This window comes from Anolis carolinensis, chromosome 1, assembly GCF_035594765.1.
Source record: "Anolis carolinensis isolate JA03-04 chromosome 1, rAnoCar3.1.pri, whole genome shotgun sequence".
Lineage (NCBI taxonomy): Eukaryota > Metazoa > Chordata > Lepidosauria > Squamata > Dactyloidae > Anolis > Anolis carolinensis.
In genome coordinates, this window is record NC_085841.1 from 77132000 (window position 1) to 77156312 (window position 24313).

Consider the following 24313-nt stretch of genomic DNA (forward strand, 5'->3'; position numbering starts at 1 on the left):
CCTTGTCTTGGAAAAACCTATGAAATTCAAGGGATAACCTTAAGTCAAAAGGATACACACACACAAACTTCTTCCTGCTATCAATTTGAAAAACAAAAACAACCCTCATTTCTTCTCCTCCTCCCAGTTACTAACAAAATCCTTGTTAATTTCTAGAGCACATATTCTAGTCCTCCATTTTAAAAACCCATTTTAGACCAATTGAAGAGAAATTTCAAACATTTCCTTCCCAAATATAAGTGGTCTTACAATAAAACAAAAATATAGCTGCTTCGAAGGGGCAAATTACACACAGCAGTTGTGATACATACTCAGATTGTCTCCTTGTAGTGTACTACAGCAATCCATACTAGCATTTTGCCGTTTATATTTTTAATTTTTGAATATACTTCTAAATCTATAGATGTGACAACACTGTGTTAAAGTGGCCTCTGATACTACAGAGGTTATGGAATGTATTGAAAAAGAGAAATAGTTTAAATAAATATAAAAGTATTGTCTACAAGAATAAAAAATTCATTGATGTCTTGAAATAAAGAATAAATAAGGCAGAACTTCTCGCAAGAGCTATCATAAAGAGAGGTCCTTTTGTGTCAAGATATTGTTACTAATTCAATAGTTTGGACCACCGTATACTAGATCAAGACTTCTTAAACTGTGGGTCTCATCCCTAAAGGGGGCCCCCTTAGCTCAATGTTGGAATCCCCCCAAAAATTCTGAGCATCACCTAATGGCTGTTTTAGACATTCACATGAATCCATTGTACAGTGTTTACAGTGGACTCTACAAGACATGCTTCAGCTGTCAGACTGTTTAGCAAGCCTTACAAAATGCTGATTTATTTTCAGTATATGTTTGATTTCTATACCTATTTTATATACCTACATAGCTAGAGTCATAAAAAATTTCTCAGGCCAAAAAAGATCCCGAGTGGAAAAGTTTAAGAAGCTCTGTATTAGATAGTAGTCTGGAGGCGATGATATATTTAAACAGCAGTGGAAAAAAATGGACGCTTTTAAAAGAAATGGGACACATGCAGCACATAGTTTTACAATGACAGAAAAAACAATTTATAAAAACTTACCTTAAAAGAGAAGTATTCTACTACTGCTGCTATTATAATAAAACAGCTAACAACTCTACAATTTAAAACCTAACGCATATAAACACCAAAATAGAATTACACATAGAAATGTTAAAAACATACAGTCTCTTTTATCCAACCTTCACTCGTCCAATGTTCTGTATTATCCAACCCCGTCTGCCTCCTGCCCGAATCCACAGCTGTTTTTCTAGGCAGCAACGCGCAGCAGGCCAACACACCCAACAACAACACAAATGCAGCCACGCTCCCAAACAAGTGGCAGACTTGTTATAAAACATGATATTTTTGTGCTTAATTTGTAAAATCATAATGTAATTTGATGTTTAATAGGCTCTTTATTATCCAACATTTTCACTTATCCAATCTTCTGCCAGCCCGTTTATGTTGGATAAGCGAGACTCTCCTGTAGTTAAAAGCAATGAAAACCATTACACAAATCTATTAAATTACACAAAACACAGCACCCTGTGGCTCAATCTTTAAAACTTTCTTCTTTAAAATCCTGCCTGAAAAAAGGGCCTCAGCCTGTCGCTGGAAGCAGGGAGGGCTTCTCTGGGCAGGAAGTTCCAGTCAAGAGGCAGCCACCGAGAAAGCCCTCTTTCACATCCGCACCCACTAAGGTACGAAATGCAATCCCTAAGGTACGAAATGCTTGCCAAAATTAACTTAAATAAGGAACAGGAACTCTACTTAAAGAATTAATTAATCCAAAAAGGATGTCAGTTCATTCCAAATACTGGATTTGTGATTCAGAAACACATTGTTTCAGAAATTGTGGCAGCAGAGGGTAAACTTCTATTTAGATTAAAAGGAAACTAAGTAAAAGTAGTGAAGTGCTAGCTCCAGTGCATAAATGGTAGATTTGATGGCAGTTTACATTTGGTGAAATTCAGTATTGTGTTCAGAATTGAACAGCTCTTCTAAAAAGAACAAGCCCTACGAAAGTAGTGAACTGAACGAACATTATATTGGTACTATTCTGTATTTCAGTGTTAAATGGCAATATTAACTAAAATCTATAGGAAAGCTTATATTAGTGGATTACCGGGGGAGGGGGCAGAAAATGTAGTTGGCTATGCAGTCCTCTTCACAGAAGAAAATGGAAAGTCTGCCTCAAACCTCAATATATTCACAGCATTTTGCTTAGCCAACATGATCGACTAACATTATTCAATTACAACTTGGTTGAACATATAACTGGATAAGAAGTTAAAAACACACAGAACCAAATGTTACAATATTTTTTTTTTAATTTTTATAAATAACTTATCTGTTACAAAGACAGTTTACCCAGCTAAAATCACAAAACCATCAACTCAAGATATCCAAATTAGGTTTTATTAATAAAACAGGTAAAAATTGATTTGTCAATCTTCACAGAGAACTGCAGATGAAGCTAAAAAAACGCTTCTTTTTTAATAAACAGAATGCATTCAATGCAAGTACTTCAGGTCTAATGACTAATTACTTGGGATGATTTTAATTACCATGTATTTCTTTAAAAGAAATGCAAAACCTTTAAAACAAAGGCTTTGAGTATTCACATAGATCACTTGTAAAATTCTTGTTAAAAATGTCCACACTGGCAAATATTTACAGTGGGTGACAGCCTACTTTGTCTCTTGCTACATTTAGGTTGCAACCCTCTATTTGCTTATATAGGAATAAGCGAAGGATTTTACTTCTGAGTTGGTAAGTACAGGATTGGGCCACTAACCACATCCTCCTGCCTCATCTCAACAGATACCTCGTTATTTGTATAAGTAAGCAAGAGAAAGTATAAAAAATAAAACTATGTTCTTAGTTTCAGCTATAGGTATTCCTGGTCACTTGAACATGTTCCTTTAAAACACAAGAGCCCTCGGAAATAAAGAGATGTTTGGCATCGATTCAGTGTTCACATTTGTTTGGTTTCTCTTTTCCAACCTTCTCAGTCTGCCTTAATTATTGCTATTCTCCACGAAATCAGGTTTAGAATCTGGCTGCCAAGTTATTTATAGCACTGTTGTTTTATGCTACTACTGCTATTCTTTGTACTGTATGTACTTCCCAAGTCATTTCTTCTGAAGAGCTGTGCAAATGAAGCAAGCATATCCAGATGCAGATCTGTTGGTGGGTTGAATGTATCTAGTTTCCGTGTTCGAGACCAAATATTACATTGTGTCACCCACCGTAAAAATCAGTGTACAGAGTGAACTATATGCCAACTTTCCCTGCATTTCTTTACTATGCTGCACCTCTAAGTCTCCACAGATGATCAGCAATTACAAGAGCAATAAACAGAATAAACAGTGGGACAGCTATTTTGTGCACTGTTTCATCATTAATGCTCTTGTTTTAAGGCACTGCTTCTCTTAGAACTAAGGCTTTTTTTAAAAAAAGGGTCATGATCAGACATCATCATTTAAAAGGAAAAAGAAAGTTAACAGACTATTACACTATACATTAAGAAGTACAAGAAATAATAAAAGGTGAAGAAAAGTAAGTCACTTAAAGCAGGCGCTAGAGCTATGTACAGTAGGAAAAGCTTTCAGGGTATTTCACTGTGAGTATTGTACAGACAAAGCATGCAGTTTTCTTCCCCCCTCCCCCCCCTCATCATCAAACAAATGTACTGATTTGTGTCAGCAGAGCTGTTTCTTGGGAAGACAAGGCAAAGAGTACCACTAATTTGTGAAGTTCTCCTACAATCCACAGGACCTGGGTGGCAACAAACAAAGGTAAAACACTTTCAACTTGTTCCTTTCCATTTCCTCGGTGAATGTAGTGTTTCACTGAAAGCTTTCCAAACAACAACAAAAGCTATCAATCTAATTCCTTCGTCTGTCCAAATTCAGTAGCGACTTCTGTGGAGAAAGGCGGTTGGGGATTACCCGAGCACAAACATGGCACGAGTTATTCTTACTAGGCTCCTGGTAATACTGTACATGATTCAGGCAGCTGGCCACCAAGTCTTTCAGGCTTCCAGCGAATGCATTTCAGCTGCCTGCAGCACAACACTGAGGTATTATCTCTGTAGCATGAAATTTGATATTAGTAATAAACCTTGTCACATGGTCAATTTTACAAAATTCTATGCATAAATGATTATTTATCCCAAGGAAATGACTCAATAGTCAAAGGTTGGATTTACAGAAGAAAAGTGAGCCTCCCTGGCTCAGAAATGCCGGGGCATTTCACACTGTTCGCAACGGTTTAAGGCTGGGTGATTTAAAAAAGTACAAGCGGTACAATTCCATTGAGCTCCCTCATCTTCCTCCGTATCAGGTACAGTCTTTGGCGTTTTGATGCTGGACCTTTGATCTGCTGAGGTGAAATAGAACAATCATTAAATATAAGCAGTAGGAACAATTCTTTGAAGTTGTTTCCATCTTAGCATTAAGCATTACTATTGTATTTCATCGCATAATAGTTGCCACTGTGTAGAAGTTGCACCCCCATTTTTTGGGTGGCAAAACTGGTATTTTTCTGTTCCTTGCACAATTGTCGCAGAGCCATTTGGGACTGATTCCTACTTCCTTCCTTCTCTTAAGGCAAGGCAGTTTAAAAACGATGAAATTGAGGTTTCTGGAGCTCCACTCTTCTCTCCTTCCTCCAAAGAGCTCCATTTCAAATTTTGTAAACTGTATTGCCTTCAGAGAAAGAAGGAAGGGACGGGGAATCTTCCTTCCTCCTTTGTCCGAGGCAAGGCTGTTTGTCTGAAACTGGATCATCCCTCCTCCTCCTTCTCATGTCTTGGAGGTAACAGTTTATTTCTTTTTTAAAAAAAGAAACAGGAGAATAAAAGTCAGATTTTTTTCATCATGCAAAAGTTGCACCCCCTTTTTCAATTTAAAAAGGGATAAAAGGGATATTATGCAATGAAATCTGGCATGTTTTAAATTAATTATTTCCACTGCTGCATATTTTTAAATTAAATTATTCTATGACAAAAATCACAGTACCCTTTTCTATAGTTAGTTTGGCTAACTTCTTGATCTCTGTACTTAGAAAATGAGCAGAAATTTAGTGACCTACCATGAGCAAAGAACACAACTCCTTCCCGGGGGTGACAGGGAAAACAAATGCTCACAATAAATAGAAACTATCATCTGGTTACTTGTATGCTATAGATTCTCAGCAACTTTATGACAAACTATAAATATATAAAATAAATGTGTTGAAATACAGGGTTTTATACTATATATAGATTAACTCTGATAGAAAACTTTACACATTTTACCTTTGGGCTTTGGTGGCACAGGACCTAGAAATCCAATATTGTCATAAAAATTATGAATGGCACTGGGATTAAAATGTGGTCCTGGAAAAAAAGGAAATGTACAGCTCAATGAAATAGAAGGTTAATTCAAAAAGGTACTTAAAATTGAAGCCCTAGATCAGTGGTTCCCAATCTTTTTTGATCAGGGCCTACTCTCCAACATTAGTACCAAAAGAGTTATGAATCAGTTTTTGGTCAACTTTAGATTCGGTTTGGTTATTTGGAATACTGATTCAGAAAATTGCATTAGATAGACTACATCACCTCTAGTTTTTGATACAGAACATATGCCATCCAGTAGTCGTCACTTGCTTGCCCACAGAAAACCATATTTAATAATCTAGAGCTGATGTGGTCTATCCAATGCAATTGTCAGCTCTGCAGAAAGGAGCAAAAATAAGATAAATAAAATAAATTAAGAGGAAGAAGGTTCTCAGACCAATTTTTGTTTTTGCGGCCAGCCCACAGGTTGAGAACCACTGCCCTAGATAATGTGTGCATCTAGATTAGGCATGGGCAAACTTTTTCCCTTGGGGTCGCATTGTGGGCTGGGCTGGGAGGGCAAGGCTGGGGGGAGGTGAGGCAGGACCGAGGTCATACACAGGTTGTCTTCCTGGCATAAGGACTGGGCTGCTTGCCCCATTCTTATACTGGGAGAAAAACAAGACATGTGGCGACGACCCCAATACTCCTTCCCAATCCTCCTCTTCTGAACTTTGGGCTGTCCTCTTCGCATTATGCCAGGGGGAGGGGGAGACACGCAGTGGCTGAGAGCGCTCCAGAGGGCTCTCAGCTGCTGTGTGCCTTCCATATTCTTTCTCCATAAGGATGTGGCAGGGCACCACATCCTTATGCCGAGGGGACAGGGAAAATGAGGAGGGCCTGAGGTAAGCACCCAGGGGGCAGCATCTGGTCCCTGGGCCTCAGTTTGCCCATGCCTGATCTAGATGTTCATGAAGAAACAATTACCAGAAATTACTTAAAGCTACCAAATAAGATCTAGCAATTTTTGTACATCCGTTTATGGGTTCACCTCCATACCCATGTATAATATTGTCTACCTGAAAATATATGGAAGGAAGAGAGAGCTGAAGATAATAAAACAAAAAACTAAGAAACAGAGGTTGTAGAAACTTTTAGGTTTTACATTAAACCTTAGTTCAGGTTCTCAACTGTGGATTCTTTTACAGTGCTGCAGAATCTCTTAACAAGAGAGCAGGCATTGAGTCTCTTGGGATGGACAAAGAGGCTCTGATGGTAGGCCAACAAATGGTAGGCCTACAGTAAGTGCCTAATCTTGTTTTATTAGCATTTAACACGCTTGCACTAGCATATAAACACTTACATGGCTTGAATCGTAGGAGCTTTTTGACCCCAATGAAAACACTCATGTATGGTAGGATACAAAAAAATTCCATACAGACAAAGCTTTGACTGTACAGAATTAAGTGTGTTCTGTTCAAATAACCAGTGTGAAAAAAGCACAAGGTATAATAAAAATAAATTAAATCAAATAAAACTGCATAAAAATTCATTGAATGTGAATTATTTCCTGCCCATAACAAATACCAATGTCACCACAAACAAAAGAATATTCAATAGAAATTGAACTTCCATTATTTGACGTATCCTGGGTTGATGGCATGGAACATTTCTCATATCAAAAAAAGACACACCCCCCCCCAACTGCAAGCAGCAGTAAGCTTTGCTGAAACTTCCCCCCACCATTTATTTTCAAAATAGAGAAAAAACTGTAAGCATAAAATCTGGGTACAGTGTTTACAGAAAAAAGTTGACATTTTGTATGCATTACAGCATCATGAAATACATAAATGAAATGTGCCTACATGTTTGTAAGCTGTATTTTTAAGGAATTGAACATACCTCCTTACTAGAGTATAATGCGCCATCAAACATAATGTGCACCTCAATTTTGAAGGTGTGGATTACAAAAAAAAAAAGAAAGAAAGAAAGAAAGAAAGAAAGAAAGAAAGAAAGAAAGAAAGAAAGATCTGCTATCTAACGTAATGCAGGACGGTGGTAGCTCCAAGAAAGCTGGTGGGAAACCACAACCCCTTCTCCCACTGCCAGCCTTTTCACAGCCACCGCTAGCTCTCCCTTCTCTGTCCCCAGCTGGGATCTTGCTCAACAGCGCAGATGGGTTTAGATGTGCAATTCTAATGCACCATTGAATCTAATGTGCAACTCAATTTTTAGTGATGTAATTTAGCCAAAAAAAGGTGTTAGACTTGAGTAAATATAATATTAAAAAGAAATAAATATTAGTTTATATATGATTTTATTTTGGGAAAACTAACTAGACACAAATTGAAAGGCGTTGGGCAAAGAGCCTTCAGTCTTCTGCAAAATATAAGGATGGAGGAACCAAAGGGAATTTCTCTCCATTCAGGGAATCTTTTGATTGTCTTTAGGCTACCTAATGTCAGGGAATGAGCAGCCAAGAAACTGAGCAATCCTAGCTTAACTGTAGTTCCAGCGGAGGTAACCGAGGTACCTGTCTGTTTGATCTTATGGGATTCTTTCCGGCTTGTCCTTCCTGATGACGTGGAGGGGATTCTTGGGTCTGTGAGGGCGACCACTTGCACTCTGGATCCTTGTCCTTCTTGGCTGGTTAAGCTGGCCAAAGATGGGTTGTTGGATTGGTTTGTGGCTATTATAAATGCCTCCCTGGTTCAGGGGTCAGTTCCATCCTGCTTTAAGCAGGCGGTAGTAAAACCGTTATTAAAAAAGACCTCCTTAGACCCATCTGTATGTAACAACTACAGACTAATTTCCAACCTCCCATTTTTGGGCAAGGTTCTGGAGCGGGTGGTTGCCACGCAGCTCCAGGAGTTCCTCGATGACACTGATTTTCTGGACCGCTCGCAGTCTGGCTTCAGGCCTGGGTACAGCACCGAGACGGCTTTGGTTGCCTTGGTGGATGACCTCCGCAGGGAGCTGGACAGGGGGAGTGTGACCCTGCTGGTTCTCTTGGACATCTCAGCGGCTTTCGATACCATCGACCATGGTATCCTTCTGGGGAGGCTCGCTGGGATGGGACTCGGTGGCACGGTTTTGCTGTAGCTTCGGTCCTTCCTGGAGGGCCGTTCCCAGATGGTGAAGCTGGGGGATACCTGCTCGGACCCCTGGCCTTTGACCTGTGGGGTCCCGCAAGGGTCTATCTTATCCCCCATGCTATTTAACATCTACATGAAACCGCTGGGAGAGGTCATCCGGAGTTTTGGAGGGCGTTGCCATCTCTACGCGGATGACACGCAAATCCAACTACTCATTTCCATCTGAATCCAAGGAAGCCCCTCGGATGCTGAACCAGTGCCTGGCCGCTGTGGCGGACTGGATGAAGAGGAACAAGCTGAGGATCAATCCTGACAAGACAGAGGCTCTCCTGGTCAGTCGCTCGTCTGATCAGGGTATCGAGTGGCAACCTGTGCTGGACGGGGTTGCACTCCCCCTGAAATCACAGGTCCGCAGTTTGGGGGTTCTCCTGGATTCAGCGTTGACGCTTGAGGCTCAGGTGTCGGCAGTGGCCGGGAGGGCTTTCGCACAACTCAAACTTGTGAGCCAACTGCGACCATACCTCGTGAAGTCTGACTTGACCACGGTGGTCAATGCCCTAGTTACCTCTAGACTGGACTACTGTAATGCGCTCTACTTGGGGCTTCTCTTGAAGACGGCTCGGAAATTACAACTGGTCCAATGCTCGGCTGCCAGATTAATAACGGGGGCGAGTTACAGGGAGAGATCTACTCCCCTGTTTAAGGAGCTCCACTGGCTGCCGTTCACTTTCCGATCCTAATTCAAGGTGCAGACCATCATTTATAAAGCCCTAAATGGTTTGGGACCCACCTACCTTCGTGACCGTATCTCCTACCATAAACCTGCCCGATCTCTTCGATCATCAGGGGAGGCCCTCCTGTCGCCACTGCCTGTATCCCAGACCCGCCTTGTGGGAACAAGGGAGAGGGCCTTTTCTGCTGTGGCCCCCCGTTTGTGGAACTCACTGCCCATCGAAATCAGGCAAGCCCCCACTCTTTTAGCCTTCAGGAAAGATTTAAAAACCTGGCTTTTCCGATGTGCTTTCGGAGAGTAACTATTACACACTTCTTTTGTTACTCCCCCCAACATTTATCCTCTAGATTGTTTTTCTATCTTATGTCCCTGTTCCCCGTGGTTGTATTCTTATCCTTTTCTCACCCCAAGTTTTAACTAAGTGTCTCATGCAGCCCGCCCAGTTATATTGTTTCTTTTTTTTTTGGATTTTGTGTTGCAGTGTACATGATTATTTATTGTATTGTTTAATTGTATTATGATATGTTGTTTTTATATTTTGCTATATTGTACTGTTCTGGGCATGGCCCCATGTAAGCCGCCCCGAGTCCCCGTTGGGGAGATGGTGGCGGGGTATAAATAAAGTTTTATTATTATTATTATTATTATTATTATTATTATTATTATTATTATTACTTTGTTAAGCTACTCATGTGCACATTCCTGCCTTGGATGTTGTTCTGTTGGTCACACCTGAGTGTGATGATGTTATCTAAAACACATTTTTATTCTTTAAGTACCTGATTTACTTTCCTCTTTACATACAAAGAGGCACACTTGGTATCTTACAAACAATAAATCAACCTAGTTTCCCCCCCCCCCCCACTCCAAACAGGGGAGGGAATTGATTGGGCACTTTTTGTTATATCTACTGCTAATAAGATGTGAAAAAATCCATTATCACATACATTCAAACACATAATATTAAAATTCTTGAAGTTGAATGGAAGGAAATTATTCAAACGGATGCTACAGTACCTCTTGCTTGAAAAAGATCAATTTCTTTGGTTAGGCAATCAATGTCTATCTGAAGCTGCCTGTTGCAGCTTCGTAACTGTTGCATTTCTTCAAGCTGAAAAACATGGAAAATATTATTAGATTATTAATTATATATGTAGGCAAGAAAACTTAATTATATTTTGAAGACTACATGATACTACCAATGTCAAGATAATTATTATCATGACGTTCTAGCAAGGCAATCTAACTCACACAAATTGCTAAACTGATCACAAAACTATCAGATGAAAATGAAAATAAACATTTCCTATGTGTTGTCGAAGGCTTTCATGGGTGGAATCACTGGGTTGCTGTGAGTTTTCCAGGCTTTATGGCCCAGAAAATGGAACATGGCCATACAGATCGGAAAACTCGCAGCAATCCGAACATTTTCTAGTTGACTGTTCCAAAAAAGTATAAAGTTTTGGAGATGAAATGTTATATTGCCTTTAGATAATAAAGAAATCCTAGGTATATCCAATAGGAACAGTCAAACCCCCCCAAAAAAAAAAGACCTGACAAGATCAAAGGTGAGACTTGTTGGCTACTTTCAGAACATGTTACAGAAACTATATCCCAACCGAATGTTTGGATCCCACTTTCCTCCTCATTTGTACAAGGTATTTGGTATGTAAAGCACATTCAACTTTAAAAATAACAGGTCATTTTTAAATTGAAGATCAAGGTTAAATTTAAGGCCTTCCAGAAATTCTGACTTACAGAAGGAATTTGGGAAGCAGAATTTGATCTTTTCAGTCGCCTTCGTGTAAGATTATTCTCCATTTCATTGACTTCTGTTTTTAGTTTATCCAGCTTTTTCTTTTGAATCTCAAGTTCTCGCTGAAGTCGTTCCATCCTAGCCTTCTGGTGTACTAGTAAAGCTGAAGAATATTAAGACATCACTTTAACCAATGTATGGTTGCCTTCAGAACATCATTTGATTTAACACAGTCCATTCCTAAGACAAAATAATTGCATGAAAATTTCCCACTTTGCCCAGTATGAAATTTGAGACCATATCAAGATGAAGTATCACACGGTTGTTTTAAAATATGAGCAATAATCAAGATGACAGCCTGCAATCTTAGGTTCATATTTGAAACTGTTCCACCAAGCCTTCTGGAACTTCCTATAAAATGAATTTCAAAAGTGTGCAGTCTTGACATTTTGCTTAAAACGAATGTGCAGTTTAGACCCTCTCATTAAGTTCCTGCCCCAGAGTCCTCAAACTTCTTCAGTTCTCCAGACTATTGGCAGGCAAACAGACCACCTAATCCCCATTGTTAGATTCTGGCTTCCTCCCTGTCTTTGCCTCCTATCCTTTCTTCTCAGGCTTCCAACATACTCCATGAATCCTTTTATGAATACATTATTTTCAGTCTGTAGGCCATCTTCCTATCCATCTATCCTATCTCAATTCTTAAAAACAGGACATACACACATCATACTGATTTCCAGGAATATTTTGCAGTCTTTCTGGTTAGAAGTGAGACGATTGGTCACAGCAATGGGTGTACTGTGAAAAACCTGGAAGCAAGAGGCTGTTTTTAGCTTTGTGTATGGTATATAGAAAAGATTTTTCTGTGCAAGACTCTTTTAAGACCACTCAGAATGCTATGACATTTGATAAAATATTTTTTTCTTTGAATGATACTAAATTATTTTCAAAGAACTATTATTTCAACATCAATAAGAAGCAATATGTAACTTTAACATATGCCATTTTCTTGAAGATCAATAGAGAACTTGAACCCTGAGACTTATCAGTAAAAAATTTCAATTCACCAATGATTTAATCATTTAAAACACAACTGTGTGACAGCCATAATAATTAAAATAAGTAAATTTTAAAATCAAATTCAGTTAATTATAGGTGTAGGAGGATTGTAAATGTTCATACTTTTGTTTTCTAAATTTAAACCTTTGTTTCAAGACTGGTTTTTAATGCAACCTTTCCAGAGGGGCAATCCATGTGCATTCTCTCTTTTCTCTTTATATTGATTTATTCTAAAATATATTCTGTATCTTTAATCAACATATTTATGGCTTTACTTGTTTTATTTTATTGTAAATTGCTATGGCTCTTGTATTTAAAATCCATATACAAATCCAATCTGATCCAACAAATCAATTCATAAAACTGCAGTTGCAGAGAATTTAACTCATCGTCCAATGTTAATGATAATGCTATCTGTCTTTCTATGTCCCAAACCATGTACATACCAATCATGATGCTCTGTGGCAAATAATGAAACCAAACTTGGATTTTGGAGTATTTTGGATTTCAAGGTTCTGGATATGAAATGCTCAGTCTGTATATCTATTTTTGTTCATCCCAAAACCTAATACAATTTTGAGAGTATTGTATGTAATGTTGAAAATATAGGTTTAGGGCTTCAATTCCCTGTATGCAAAGAATCAATTACTAAATTAATTAGAGGAGTAATGAGCTTCTGACATAGAGAGCAATTTTTCAGGTAGCGAAACCAGAAAGCAGCATGGTCTGTCCTCAAATATTGCATGATGCTTCTCCTGTGAGCAGCTACCATGTTCCTCCCTGAATGTCCAGGATGCAGTGTCACAAAGGAGGACAAAATGTCAGTTATCCATGAAACCTGCCATTGCCTCGCCAAAATGTCCAGGAAAAAGTGTGACCTTAAAATTCCTTACTATTCTGGGGAATAAACGGTAGCCACTATTACTCATCAGTAAAACACCTTCAGTGAATGCTTCCCAAAATTTCCCCTTAAAATGACCAACGTGGCCCCCCAAATCAACAAATTTGGTTGGGAGGGCGTTATCATTCAGCACTATCTGAAATAGCTGGTTGGGTTACTATTTCTATGTGGCTAGCCCACACACCGATTTCCTCAAAACTGTCACATTGTGAACATTAGTGACCAAGTACACAATTCCTCAGCAAAATCTGAAACATCATTCAATCTGTGACCACTTCATAAACACCCTATCAAATTCTCCATAGGAAAATACAGAAAATTAAATTTAAGCAGTTCTCAGGTCCAGGAAAAGTCTTAATCTTCTTGGAAACTTACCAAAGATTTCTCAATGGAAAAAAAATCAGCAAAGGCAAGGTTTTGACTAAGATCCTGTCCATCACTGCTTATCTTTCCTAGCACTGTGGCACTATAAAGCTGTCTTTAATATGCCTCACGTTTATGTCAGATGCCAATGAGATCCAACCATCCTGGTCAGCCCTACCTGCCTAGGCCTGCATTTAGTAATCAATCTGTAACAGGCATTGTCAACTATAGTAAACTTGAACACAGTTCTGCAAGTATGTCAAGCTTATTATGAATTATCATCCAGAGACATAAAACATTTTTAGATGCTTTCCACATAGAAAATTGTGGAAATATAATCCAATTCACACTAATTTTTAAGTCTTGTTTAATGAACTGCTGTGTGGCAGTCTTTATGAAATTCTCACTGATAGAATGGGTCTACTTGCGTAATTATGCCCTAGTTTCCTATGGGATAATTTGTTACCATTGAAGATGATAGAGTTGAAAACATTCAATACATTATTTATGAAAATAAATACTTGCACTATTTTGTTATTTAATGACATTTCATAAAGTACTAGTCCTTGCTGTCTACACTTTTCCATATATATACTGCCTGATTATTAAATGTTCCCCTATTTTATTCCATATCCCTTATCTATCTATTTGATTGGTGTGATTTCTGTTTGCTGCCAAGGGGTAACTACAAAATTAAGTCATGGTGAAAGGCATCAGCAATGGAAATGCAGCATTTTATGATCATGCAATTGATATATATTGGATCAATGAGTGGTAGTAGAGTGCAAGACCCATGCAGGGTGAATGGTAAAGGGTGACTTGGAAGTCTCTCATTCATAGGATTGCCATAGAGAGACGTCACAACGTGACAGAAATTAATCAAAGGATGAGATAGTTGAGCAATGAAGTAAATCTCAAGGAGTACCTTTAGGGGTACTAGAAATCCTGGTGAAATAGTAAGAATGGCAAAAAGGTGAGATCACTCCCTGCTCACTGAATTTATTTCAATTTTATTGCAGCTCCAATATGTGAGTATCTTTGAAAAAGCCTTCTACTTCTTCTTGTTAGGTTGGAAGTGTTGAAATCACGACAGCAATAAATTGGAAAGTCTCATGCAAATAGAAAGTTCTTTGCCATGTTGAGTTGGGAATACTGTATATTCAAAAATGTAAGATCACAACTACTATGGCCGCCCTGAGTCCCCTCGGGTGAGAAGGGCGGGGTATAAATGTTGTAAATAAATAAATAAATTTTCATTTAGCAGCAGTCTGATTTTTGGGAGTTCAGCTTTATTATTTCACCTTGTTATTGGTGCCATTATACAGGAACCACATACCGTTTCCCTTTTCTAACTAGTGCATAACAGAGATTTTAAACAGCTAGGATGCATTAAGTTTGGGGTGGAAAGCCTTGCCTCTGCAGGTATTTTGGACTACAACTCCCATAACCTTAATCACTGCCTATGCTATATGGGGGTTTGGAAGTTTAAATCCAAAATATAAGGAGGGTAACATCCAAAATGGTGTAGAGGAACGCCAAATATCCAGTTATGCTTTAATAGACTATGACAGTATACAGTGTAAACGAATTTTCTATTCTGTGCTTCCTCCCTCGGGCAAATAATAATTCTACCAAGAAGGACCACCACATCCATGAGTTTGCAATTTAATTTATTTCTGAATAAAAACAAATACTGTCAATAAATAGCACATTTTTCTTATCTCCGCTTTCAGTAATCAGCATATGGCTATTCTCTCTCCTTAGGAACAAAACATGGAAATGATGTAATATTTAATTATATATTTCTATAACTATTGGGGCTAGCAACTTTCCCTGTTAAATAAAACAAGATATTCTTAAAATTCTAGATTCCTTTCTACAAACCAGCCTTTACTTCTACAATAATTGTAAAAATTGCATTTTTAATATGTACTGTTCAAAGAAAATAATGTTAAGAATTTCACAGTGAGTTCAACATCTTTGTATTAATTTTGTATTCTGACCTTTGCACTCACCCATGGTTAACACATGAAAACTCTAAAAATGTGATATTATTGTGTCATTTAAAAGGAACAAACAATCTGATGTTTTCTTTCTTTCAAGAATTCACAACAAACAAAAGCACTAAGATCACTAAGCACCAACTGTGTATCTGGTTAACACAATGAGATGAGCAAAACTGTTCTACATATCACAAACACTTGGAAGGAGCAAGTAGTCTTGCTGCTTGGGCACTTTCCAGAAAGCAGTACATATCTCTCCTTGCTTGGGAGAAGTCATGTTGTGCTTAAAAACACTCAAGTATTGCAGATACTTACTGCTTCGAAAACTCAGCATAAAAAACAAACAAACAGAAAGGGTTTTTCCTTTTTAATTATGTATCACATTTAAGAAATCTGAAAAAAAATAAAATAAAAAATAAAATAAAAGGTTTTTTCCTTCTTCAGTTCACATTTAATGGTGGGTCCAGTCGCCACAAACTGGACATGAAATGTATGGAATTCTGACCTAAACTCTGATACAGATTTACTAATAGTTGTATTCTATAGGCAAACACAAAAAAAGTAGTAACAGTAAATAGGGCACTACAACTGGTGTACTCATTTATTTCTGGCTCATCTGATTAATAAGAAAACTCCCAATAACTGATGATGATCAAAATGAAGGATGAACACACACAAATTGCTAAGGTTACTGCTACCTATAGAAGAAAATCTTTCGTAAAGTTATTTAATGTAATAAAAACAATCCACTCACTGTTTTACAGAGAATGGAATACACTTGAAAAATGTTTTACTGAAAATTCAAATATAGCCTCATTTGTTATTGTTTTTGATGAAACCCCATACCACACAGTGTATTTTCTACTACATTGAACATCTGCTTCTTATTAACAAGTAATCTGAAACTGACAGAGTATATTATCTGTCATTGGTACTGTATGTTTATTAAGCCTCGGTGTGTAGGTATTTGCCACCAGCTGTCACACCTTCCTGTTTTCAAAAAATGCTAAAGAATGCAAAACTTTTAATATTCATTATAGATAAAATCTATATTAAACTATTCTGGGCTCCATGGTCACATTTATCGAGTTTGTGCATGTGCTTATGCTTAAAGAGACAACTGTGATCAATTTAGATGCATGTGTAATCTTTTTGTTCTATGTTTTCTTACAAAAACTGTATTTTTAACATAGGCACTCAAATTATGATACAATGATATTATAATGTCTTTCAAGTTTCTACAGAAGAAGGCACACCTCTGACAATCTCAATTCGTTTTAGGCTTATCAAACAAACGTATCAATATTCTAAAAGCAACTCCTTCTGAGCAGGTGTCTTGTTAGCACATAAAATGGTGTGTATGTACACAGATGTACTGTCACTGCATATTTTGACTTAAGCAACCCTATAGATTTCATAGGGTTAGGAAAGGAGACTCAAACATGGTTTTACCAGTTTCTTCCTTTGAAATAAATAATGATACAAAGAATGTTTGGGTGAACCTGGCCCCCAAACATAGTTTAACTGACACTACCTATGCTTTGTGAGTCAAAGAGGTCTTTGAACTTAGTATTTCAACATCAAAACAACACCACCATTAGGAGCAGTGGAGTGTACAAGATTTAGTGCAAGAAAGAAATCACCAATCACATCTTATCTTGAAAGATAAATGTTTTAAAATATGCAAAAGAACAATATGACCATATTTGTGCTTTTTAAGACAGTAAGGTAAAATGGAAAAATACGCATTTATATTACAGAAAAAGGCAAATAGGAACAAACAGTATGCATGTAGAAAAATAATAATAGAATAGAGCCTCCCTTCCTTTTCTATAAAACTACAACTCAGTATACGTACCAAATGCAAGGCCTGCAGGCCTTTTTGTGGCCCACAATACTTTTAATGACATGGCAACATAGATACATTTATAAAGTCTTACAATTACAAACAGCTCTTTGATGGCAACCAGAAGACTGATGTTGGTGAATGTGTTGTCGAAGGCTTTCATGGCCGGGATCACAGGGTTGTTGTATGTTTTCCAGGCTGTATGGCCATGTTCCAGAAGTATTCTCTCCTGATGTTTCGCCCACATCTACAGCAGGCATCCTCAGAGGTTGTGAGGTACCTCTGAGGATGCCTGCCATAGATGTGGGCAAAACGTCAGGAGGGAATACTTCTGGAACATGGCCATACAGCCCGGAAAACATACAACAACCCTGATGTTGGTGAAGTTTGACACCCATATTCTATGGTCTTGGCACATGGTAGTTAAAGTGGTGTCAAACTGCATCAATTCTTCCATACAGATACTCCCTCAGTCTTTTAAGGAAAAAGTGTCTAACTTGTGGCCCTCCAGATTTTTGGCCTCAACATCCCAGAAGCCCTAGCTAGTTTATCGAATGGCCAGGAAATCTGGCAGTTAAAAGTACAAAAGAACATGGAGAGCCTCAAGTTTGACACCTCTGATATACGGTGCTGCGGGTTGAGCATCCCTTGTCCAACATTTCCAAATACTTCAAAATCTTAAAAGTTCTCCACATGAGTGGCTGAAATAGTGACAGTTTCCCTTCCTGATGGTTCAATGTACACACACTTTGTTTCAAGTACAAAATTATTAAAATATTGTGTATCAACTTACCTTTGGGCTATGTGTATAAGATACTTATGGATAATAAATAAATTCTGTGTTTAAATGTGGACCTTAGCACGAAGAGATATCGTTATGTATATGCAAATATTTCAAAATCTGAAAAAAAATCTGAAATCCAAAACACTTCTTGTCCCAAGTGTTTTAGATAAGGCAAATTTAACATGTACTGGGGTACTCTATTAAAGCTGAACGGTGGAAAATTTAGAGCAGATAAAAGTAATTCAGTGCAGTTACATTAAGAAATCACCACTAATGGTTGTGGTGATGTCTACCAATGTTGTAGTTTAAATGGGGCATGGCACAAAAGATGTAGTGATTTGTGACTCCCAGTAAATAATGACATTTATTCCCAAGTAATCTTGGGACCATTCTAATGCACCTCTGTTAATCCTCTGGTGTGAATAAACTATTTCTGAAGATACACCTCTGTATAATTTGTTTATCCTCTGATACAATGTATATCCTGCTCAAAATAAAGATCAAGAACCTTCTCTTGGGAAAAAACAAAGTATTGCAGTTGCTTTCCCCGCCACATTTGTGGGTTTTTTCTTTTGCAGATTTGATTATTCATGAATTTGTAGCTGCTTCTTAAATAGCTTAACCTCCTTGTTCCATTCTCCCTGCTACTCTTTTGCCTCTCTTTTGATGTTGTGCCAACAGCATTAGCCCCTCACTTTCCCCCTTTTTTTCCATAATGAAGCCTAAGCCAAATTTTATCTTCCTTTTCCATGATCCTGACAACAATGCCAGCCCCTCAATCCCTTTAAAATGCAGCTGTGGTTTTTTTTTTATTCTTGTGCCAGGAGCAACTTGAGAAACTACAAGGTGCTTCTGGTGTGAGAGAATTGGCTATCTGCAAGGACGTTGCCCAGGGACGCCCAGATGTTTTGATGTTTTTATCATCTTTGTGGGAGGCTTCACTCATGTCTCCGCATGGGGAACTGGAGCTGACAGAGGGAGCTCATCTGCTCTCTCCACGGAAACGAACTGGCAATCCAACCTTCAGGTCAGCAGTCCTGCCGGCACAGGAGTTAAACCCATTGCACCACCGGGAGCTGTGGTATTTATGGAAGTGGGAAAGGGAGTTAAGTGGTGGTATTGTTGGTAGGAGAGGATACAGAGAGTATCAGAAAAAAAGGGAGGAAACTGTTGGAAAGGGATTGAAAACGTGACTGGGCAACTGTAGTGGCAAGAGGGGAAAGGGAGGTACAAACTGGAGCTGCAAGCAGAAAAGGAATCTGTGACGTGCATTTTTAGGGATACTTACGACATTTGTGTTTTTTCCCACTTTCATGAGGACCCTGTACTCATTAATCCCCACAAATTTATAGGGCCAATTGTATAATGGGATGAAATCATTTTTATAAGTCAGCTGACTGAATGCATTCTCAGGTCTGCAGTACAATCTCAAAGTGATCCAAAAAAAGGTGCAGACAACTCAGATGACTTAAATAAACCTCTTTGCCCCCTTATCCTCACAGTGTCCCCTTCTAATACGTGAAAATGCTACACAGAAACTTAGAGGTCAAGCTTGATAGAGGAGGATCAGTTGCATGGGCTAAGAGGGAATGACGTGAGAATATGTGTCCTTTATGAGCAGACTGCAGACCACAGGAGATCTTTTTTTTTTTTTTTAAATCTGGGAGATTATTCTTACATAGTTTACCTCATTTAAACAATTGCCCAGAACCTCAGCATATATTTCTGGTGGACTACTGGAAGTGCAATGGCTTGGAGGGGCACACTCCATCTATTTGCTGTAAAATAATAGCTTTGCTTCTATTATTTCTTGTACAGGCAATCCTGGAGTTATGATCATCCAATTTACATGTGACAAATGGGGGTGAGACAACAGAAAGTCAAAGGAAATCTACCCCTAGGTAGGAAAATTAACTCCTAAAAGAGTTATCATAGCAAACAGGTGTCTCCATTGAAACTTTATCACCAATCTTTGTTTCCACCATAAACCAAAATTTTCAAAATCCTGCTATCATGGACAGAAAGTGAGGTGAACTCTTCTGAACAGCATAGGCAACAAAACAAATGCTAAAGGGGTGTTTCTTATTATATCCAAAACTACACAAATACAACTTTAAAATGTACGTCTTCCAACTTACATACAACTTCAATTTAAGAACAAATCTACAAAACCCATCTTGTTCATAACCAGGGGACTGCCTGTGTTGCATCTTGGGGTGGTGTAATGGTTTGAGCGCTAGACTATGACTTAGGATCCCCAGTGTTTGAATCCTGTAAACTCAATTGATAACAGGTCACTCTCTCTTCATTTCAGAGAAAAGCAAGAGAAACTCCCTCTGAATAAATCTTGCCAAGAAAACTCTGGGTCAGCTTCACCTCAGGGTCACTGTAAATCAGAAACTGCATGAAATGGCACACTATCACCACCACTTTTGTTATGCCAACAGAAAAGGCACAGTGTTCTCTGTGTTCGATTTTGTAACCAAAGGTTTCTTTATTAAAGTAAAGATGGTTAGAAACATGAAATGTTAAAATCATGTAGTCTGCATGTCATGCTGAGATGATGCAGAGGAAGTGTCTGCAGATACTTCCTCCTGCATATTTCCTTTAAGTTCATCAGACCACATTCCAAATCATTTCTGAACAAGTTGTGCCAACAAAATCCCATGAAAGGTTCACTTAAGCTCGCCACAAGTTGGAAATGAATTGAAGGTGAACAACATGTCACCTTGAGAAAATGTGCAGTTTAAAATGTGGCTTTGCAGATTATCCAATAAAGACATATAATAATAAATTGACTGAAATAACAGTTGCATCTCTACAATTGTCAGAAAGTTATTACCTTGTGTATAGGCAGCATCATCAGATCCCATACTCAGTTTCCGCGCCTCACTAATCCTATCGACATGTGCTAAAACAGGGTCAGTAAGGTGTTGGATACCTTCCGTTTCTGCAAAGTGATCAGGAAGGTTTAGAAGATTTGTAGGTTCAAATGTTGGGGACACCACACCAGGTGAAACTGCAGGAGGTTTATTTGGAGACACAGTAATTTTAAAAGTGTATTTTGTGTTAGGCTGTGTAACCACCACTCTGGGAGATGTTGCAGTGGCATTGTTGCCCACCGCTCTGCTTTTGGGAGGGTGGTGGTGAATAAACGCAGGTCCCATGCTTACTTGACCAGACATATTCCTAGAGGTGGCAGTAACTCCTGGGTTGGTTGATATGAAAAGGGTGGGTTGATTCCGTACATGTTGCTCATCTCCTGTTGAGGCATTTGCTGAAATGTAGACCTTAGGCTGACTTCGTGTGATAATCTCATCAGTATTTGGTGGACTGGCAGCTATGTAAACAGTAGGCTGACTTCTACTTAAAGTCTGGCTGTTATTGGAAGAAGAATTTGAAGATGAGCGAGGGCCAGTTGAGCGCAGTTTTGAAGAGCTATTTCTCTGTGGAGGTTCAAGTTTAATTTCAATTTGATTTTTACGAGGTCCTGTTGAGATATTTTGAATATTGTATTGGCTCTGAGCAGAGGAAGATTGTGAACTACCAGATGAATGAACTGTAGGCGCTTGTGGAGTTGTAGGAGAACTTATAGGCATATAGACGTGGGAGGTCTGATGGCCTTGCTGGTTTGGCTGTGCTGCTTGTTGTGATGAGGTATGTGATGAGGAACTGGTTGTGGGAACAGCTGTCCAGGGATTTGGATGTGAAGGCTGGAAATTTTGTTGAGAATGCAGAGGATTAAACTGAGACGTCCATCCAGGATTTTGATTACTCTGGCGAGTTGTACCACTTGGATTTGTGATATAAGGTCTAATATAGATAGAATTGCCTTGTGGATGATTTAATGGAGGTACACCATGTATGTGCAAAGACGTAGGCGTATTCCGACCAGGCTGAATATTTGGAGCTAAGGTTACCATAATAGGGTTGAATCTAGGTGTTTGTTGAACCAAACCAGGTGTTCCTTTGCTGCCCAAGTGAAATCCAAAATGTGGCCCTGGGTTGGAAGTACTAACAGTATTAGATATGCCAAAGAATCCCTGTGGAACTTGCACTGGAGCAGTCTGTGGCTCATGATGAAACAGTTCGCTGTTGGACTGGCTGGTCTGAAGGTGTCCATCACTAATGCTATGAGCTAAAGTCCTACTTCCATTCATTCTACTCCCTTCTCTTCCATGGAGAATCACATTCTGTGACTGTAGATCCAAATTAAGGGATGTCATGTGATTTCGCAGACTGGAAATCCCAGAATCATCTGAAAAACCGATGTCTCCTTCACCGTAGAGATATTTTGTGCTCTCCTTGGAGAGAACTGCACAGCACGCATCCAAGTTATTATTATTCTATAAGAAATTGCAAAAGTAAGTATTAACAAAAATTAAATAGTTTCAACATGTTTAATTCTAAAATTTAATTTTAACACCGGATTTCAAAAACATGCTATATGAAGACAGGGTTAAAAATGGGGGGAAACCAAGGAGAGAAGGAGAAAAACATGCTATATAAAATTAAGAATAGCTTTTGTTTTTCTGGTTGGGGTTAAAGGAGGACTTTGGGCAAACAAGATGGAAGACTGAAGTTAGGACATAAACATACATCCACAAGCAACTGATCGTGTAAACCTCTGCTTTACTGACGAAGACTATTTTTATTAAAAGGATTGAGAAACAATAACATTAATATTTGAGAAGTACAATTAAATAACAAGTCTTGGTAGTTGCAGAGCATGATGTTTGTGTACGAGAGAGGAAGAGGGATGTGCACAGCAAAGAATGTTCTTTGCTTTATATGACTATGAATTTACTCAACAATATGGTAGGAAATCCACACTCCTGGGTCTGCAGGGGAGTGTGCACACACACCATCTTTGGCTAAATAAATGTTCCAAATGTCTTCCTTTTGAAGAAAGATCAATTTGGCATTTCATAAAGACTTAACAAACTTCCAGCAACATGCTATTTCAAAAAACTACATTAAAACAAAAAACTACACTTTTAAGTGCACAGAAAATTATAAGCAGCATTCCAAACTAAGAAAATAAGAATTCATATTAAAGACACAAAAATATTTCTAAATAGTTATTTCTACTTAACAAGTGTATTGGAAATAGGTTTACATAGACATGAGTAGCTAAGGCACCCCATTTCCCATGTTGTAGTTTACGAAAAGGAACATGACTAAACTGATAGAAAATGGAGGAAAGCTAAAGATAACAGTTTCATCTTATCCCAAGGCACCCTATGAGTCCCACCCATAAGAGAAAAGTGGAAGAAAAATAAATTATTCTTTTTCTTATTATTACAGTATTAATAATAATAATAATAATAATAATAATAAGACTGCCACTGCAGAGGTATCTGCAGAAACACTTCAAATTCTTAACTTCTCACCAATGACAAACTCTAGCATGGGGCCAGATCAAAAACACGTACAATCCAGTGATGGTAATGGTAAATACTTCATATGAAGTTTTCATAAAAGTATCTCTGTATGTTTCTTAATATCTGAGGTCACAGAAATGCAGAAACATAAATACCCGTATTTACTCAATGCAATGCACCATCGAATCTAATGTGCACCTCAATTTACAAAACCCTGAAACCAAAACAAAGTATTTGCTGGTGAATGTAATGCACAGTGGCAAAAAGTGCATTAAAAACCAAAGTGTTAGAACACCAAAGCTTTCAGCAATGGAAAATTCTCAAAGTGCATCTATGCTGTAGAATGAATTAACATTCACTGCTCTGGCTCAATGCTATGGGGTTGTGGGGGCTGTAGTTTGGGATCATGGGGGCTGCCAAAGAATACTGATGTCTCACCAAATTACAAGTTCCAGCATTGCATAGCACTGAGCCATAACAATTAAAATGAGAAATGGCTTCCCTTAAATAGGAGCTCTTAAAGCAGCTTCCCCTTTGGATTTGGCTCAGCACTGAGATTGTCATATTATGCAAATCCTAATTTTGCACCCTAATTTTGGAGATGTTATTTAGCTAAAATAAGTGAACATTAGATTTGAGTAAAAATTGTATTCAAAAGAATGTGTAAGATGACAGACAAACAAAATGAAAGAATACAAAAAAGAAAAATTAAATACTGGAATGAGATAACAACCATTATAAAAGGTGTTTCTAAACTTTACTACAAGTTAGCCTTTGCGAACTATTTTAACTATCTACACTACACTGAAGTGCTTACAGTAACAACATAGCACTGACCTGTAACATGCACCTGGACACAACAACTTCAGGTACCTCAGGAAACTTTTGGCGCAGGTCATGTAAAACCTGAAAATCAATTTGGTGACTTCCTTGGGCCATTCGTATGTTGCCTGGTCAGGACTTTTGTTCAATAGGCAGTTCCAGGCCTCAGTGTAAATTAACAATCATCTCTTCTGTCCCAGCATTTTCTGAAAAGTAAAA

At 38.3% G+C, this 24313-nt stretch overlaps 1 protein-coding gene across 3 annotated transcripts in view; it reads right to left on the reverse strand.

Moving 5' to 3' along the window:
- Window positions 1-2337: 2337 nt before the first annotated feature.
- tab2 (TGF-beta activated kinase 1 (MAP3K7) binding protein 2) overlaps window positions 2338-24313 on the reverse strand; it is a 58037-nt gene continuing 36061 nt past the window's right edge. For 2 of the 3 annotated variants that reach the window (XM_062977469.1, XM_062977474.1), the window contains 6 exons: window positions 24110-24300; window positions 20731-22234; window positions 10935-11095; window positions 10194-10287; window positions 5328-5408; window positions 2338-4411 (listed from right to left, as the gene is read on the reverse strand). In XM_062977469.1, the coding sequence (XP_062833539.1) occupies window positions 4263-4411; window positions 5328-5408; window positions 10194-10287; window positions 10935-11095; window positions 20731-22234; window positions 24110-24211 (2091 nt within the window). In that variant the 5' untranslated portion in view covers window positions 24212-24300 and the 3' untranslated portion in view covers window positions 2338-4262. The remainder of the gene's footprint in view (window positions 4412-5327; window positions 5409-10193; window positions 10288-10934; window positions 11096-20730; window positions 22235-24109; window positions 24301-24313) is intronic. The other variant, XM_062977480.1, reaches the window with a different exon arrangement.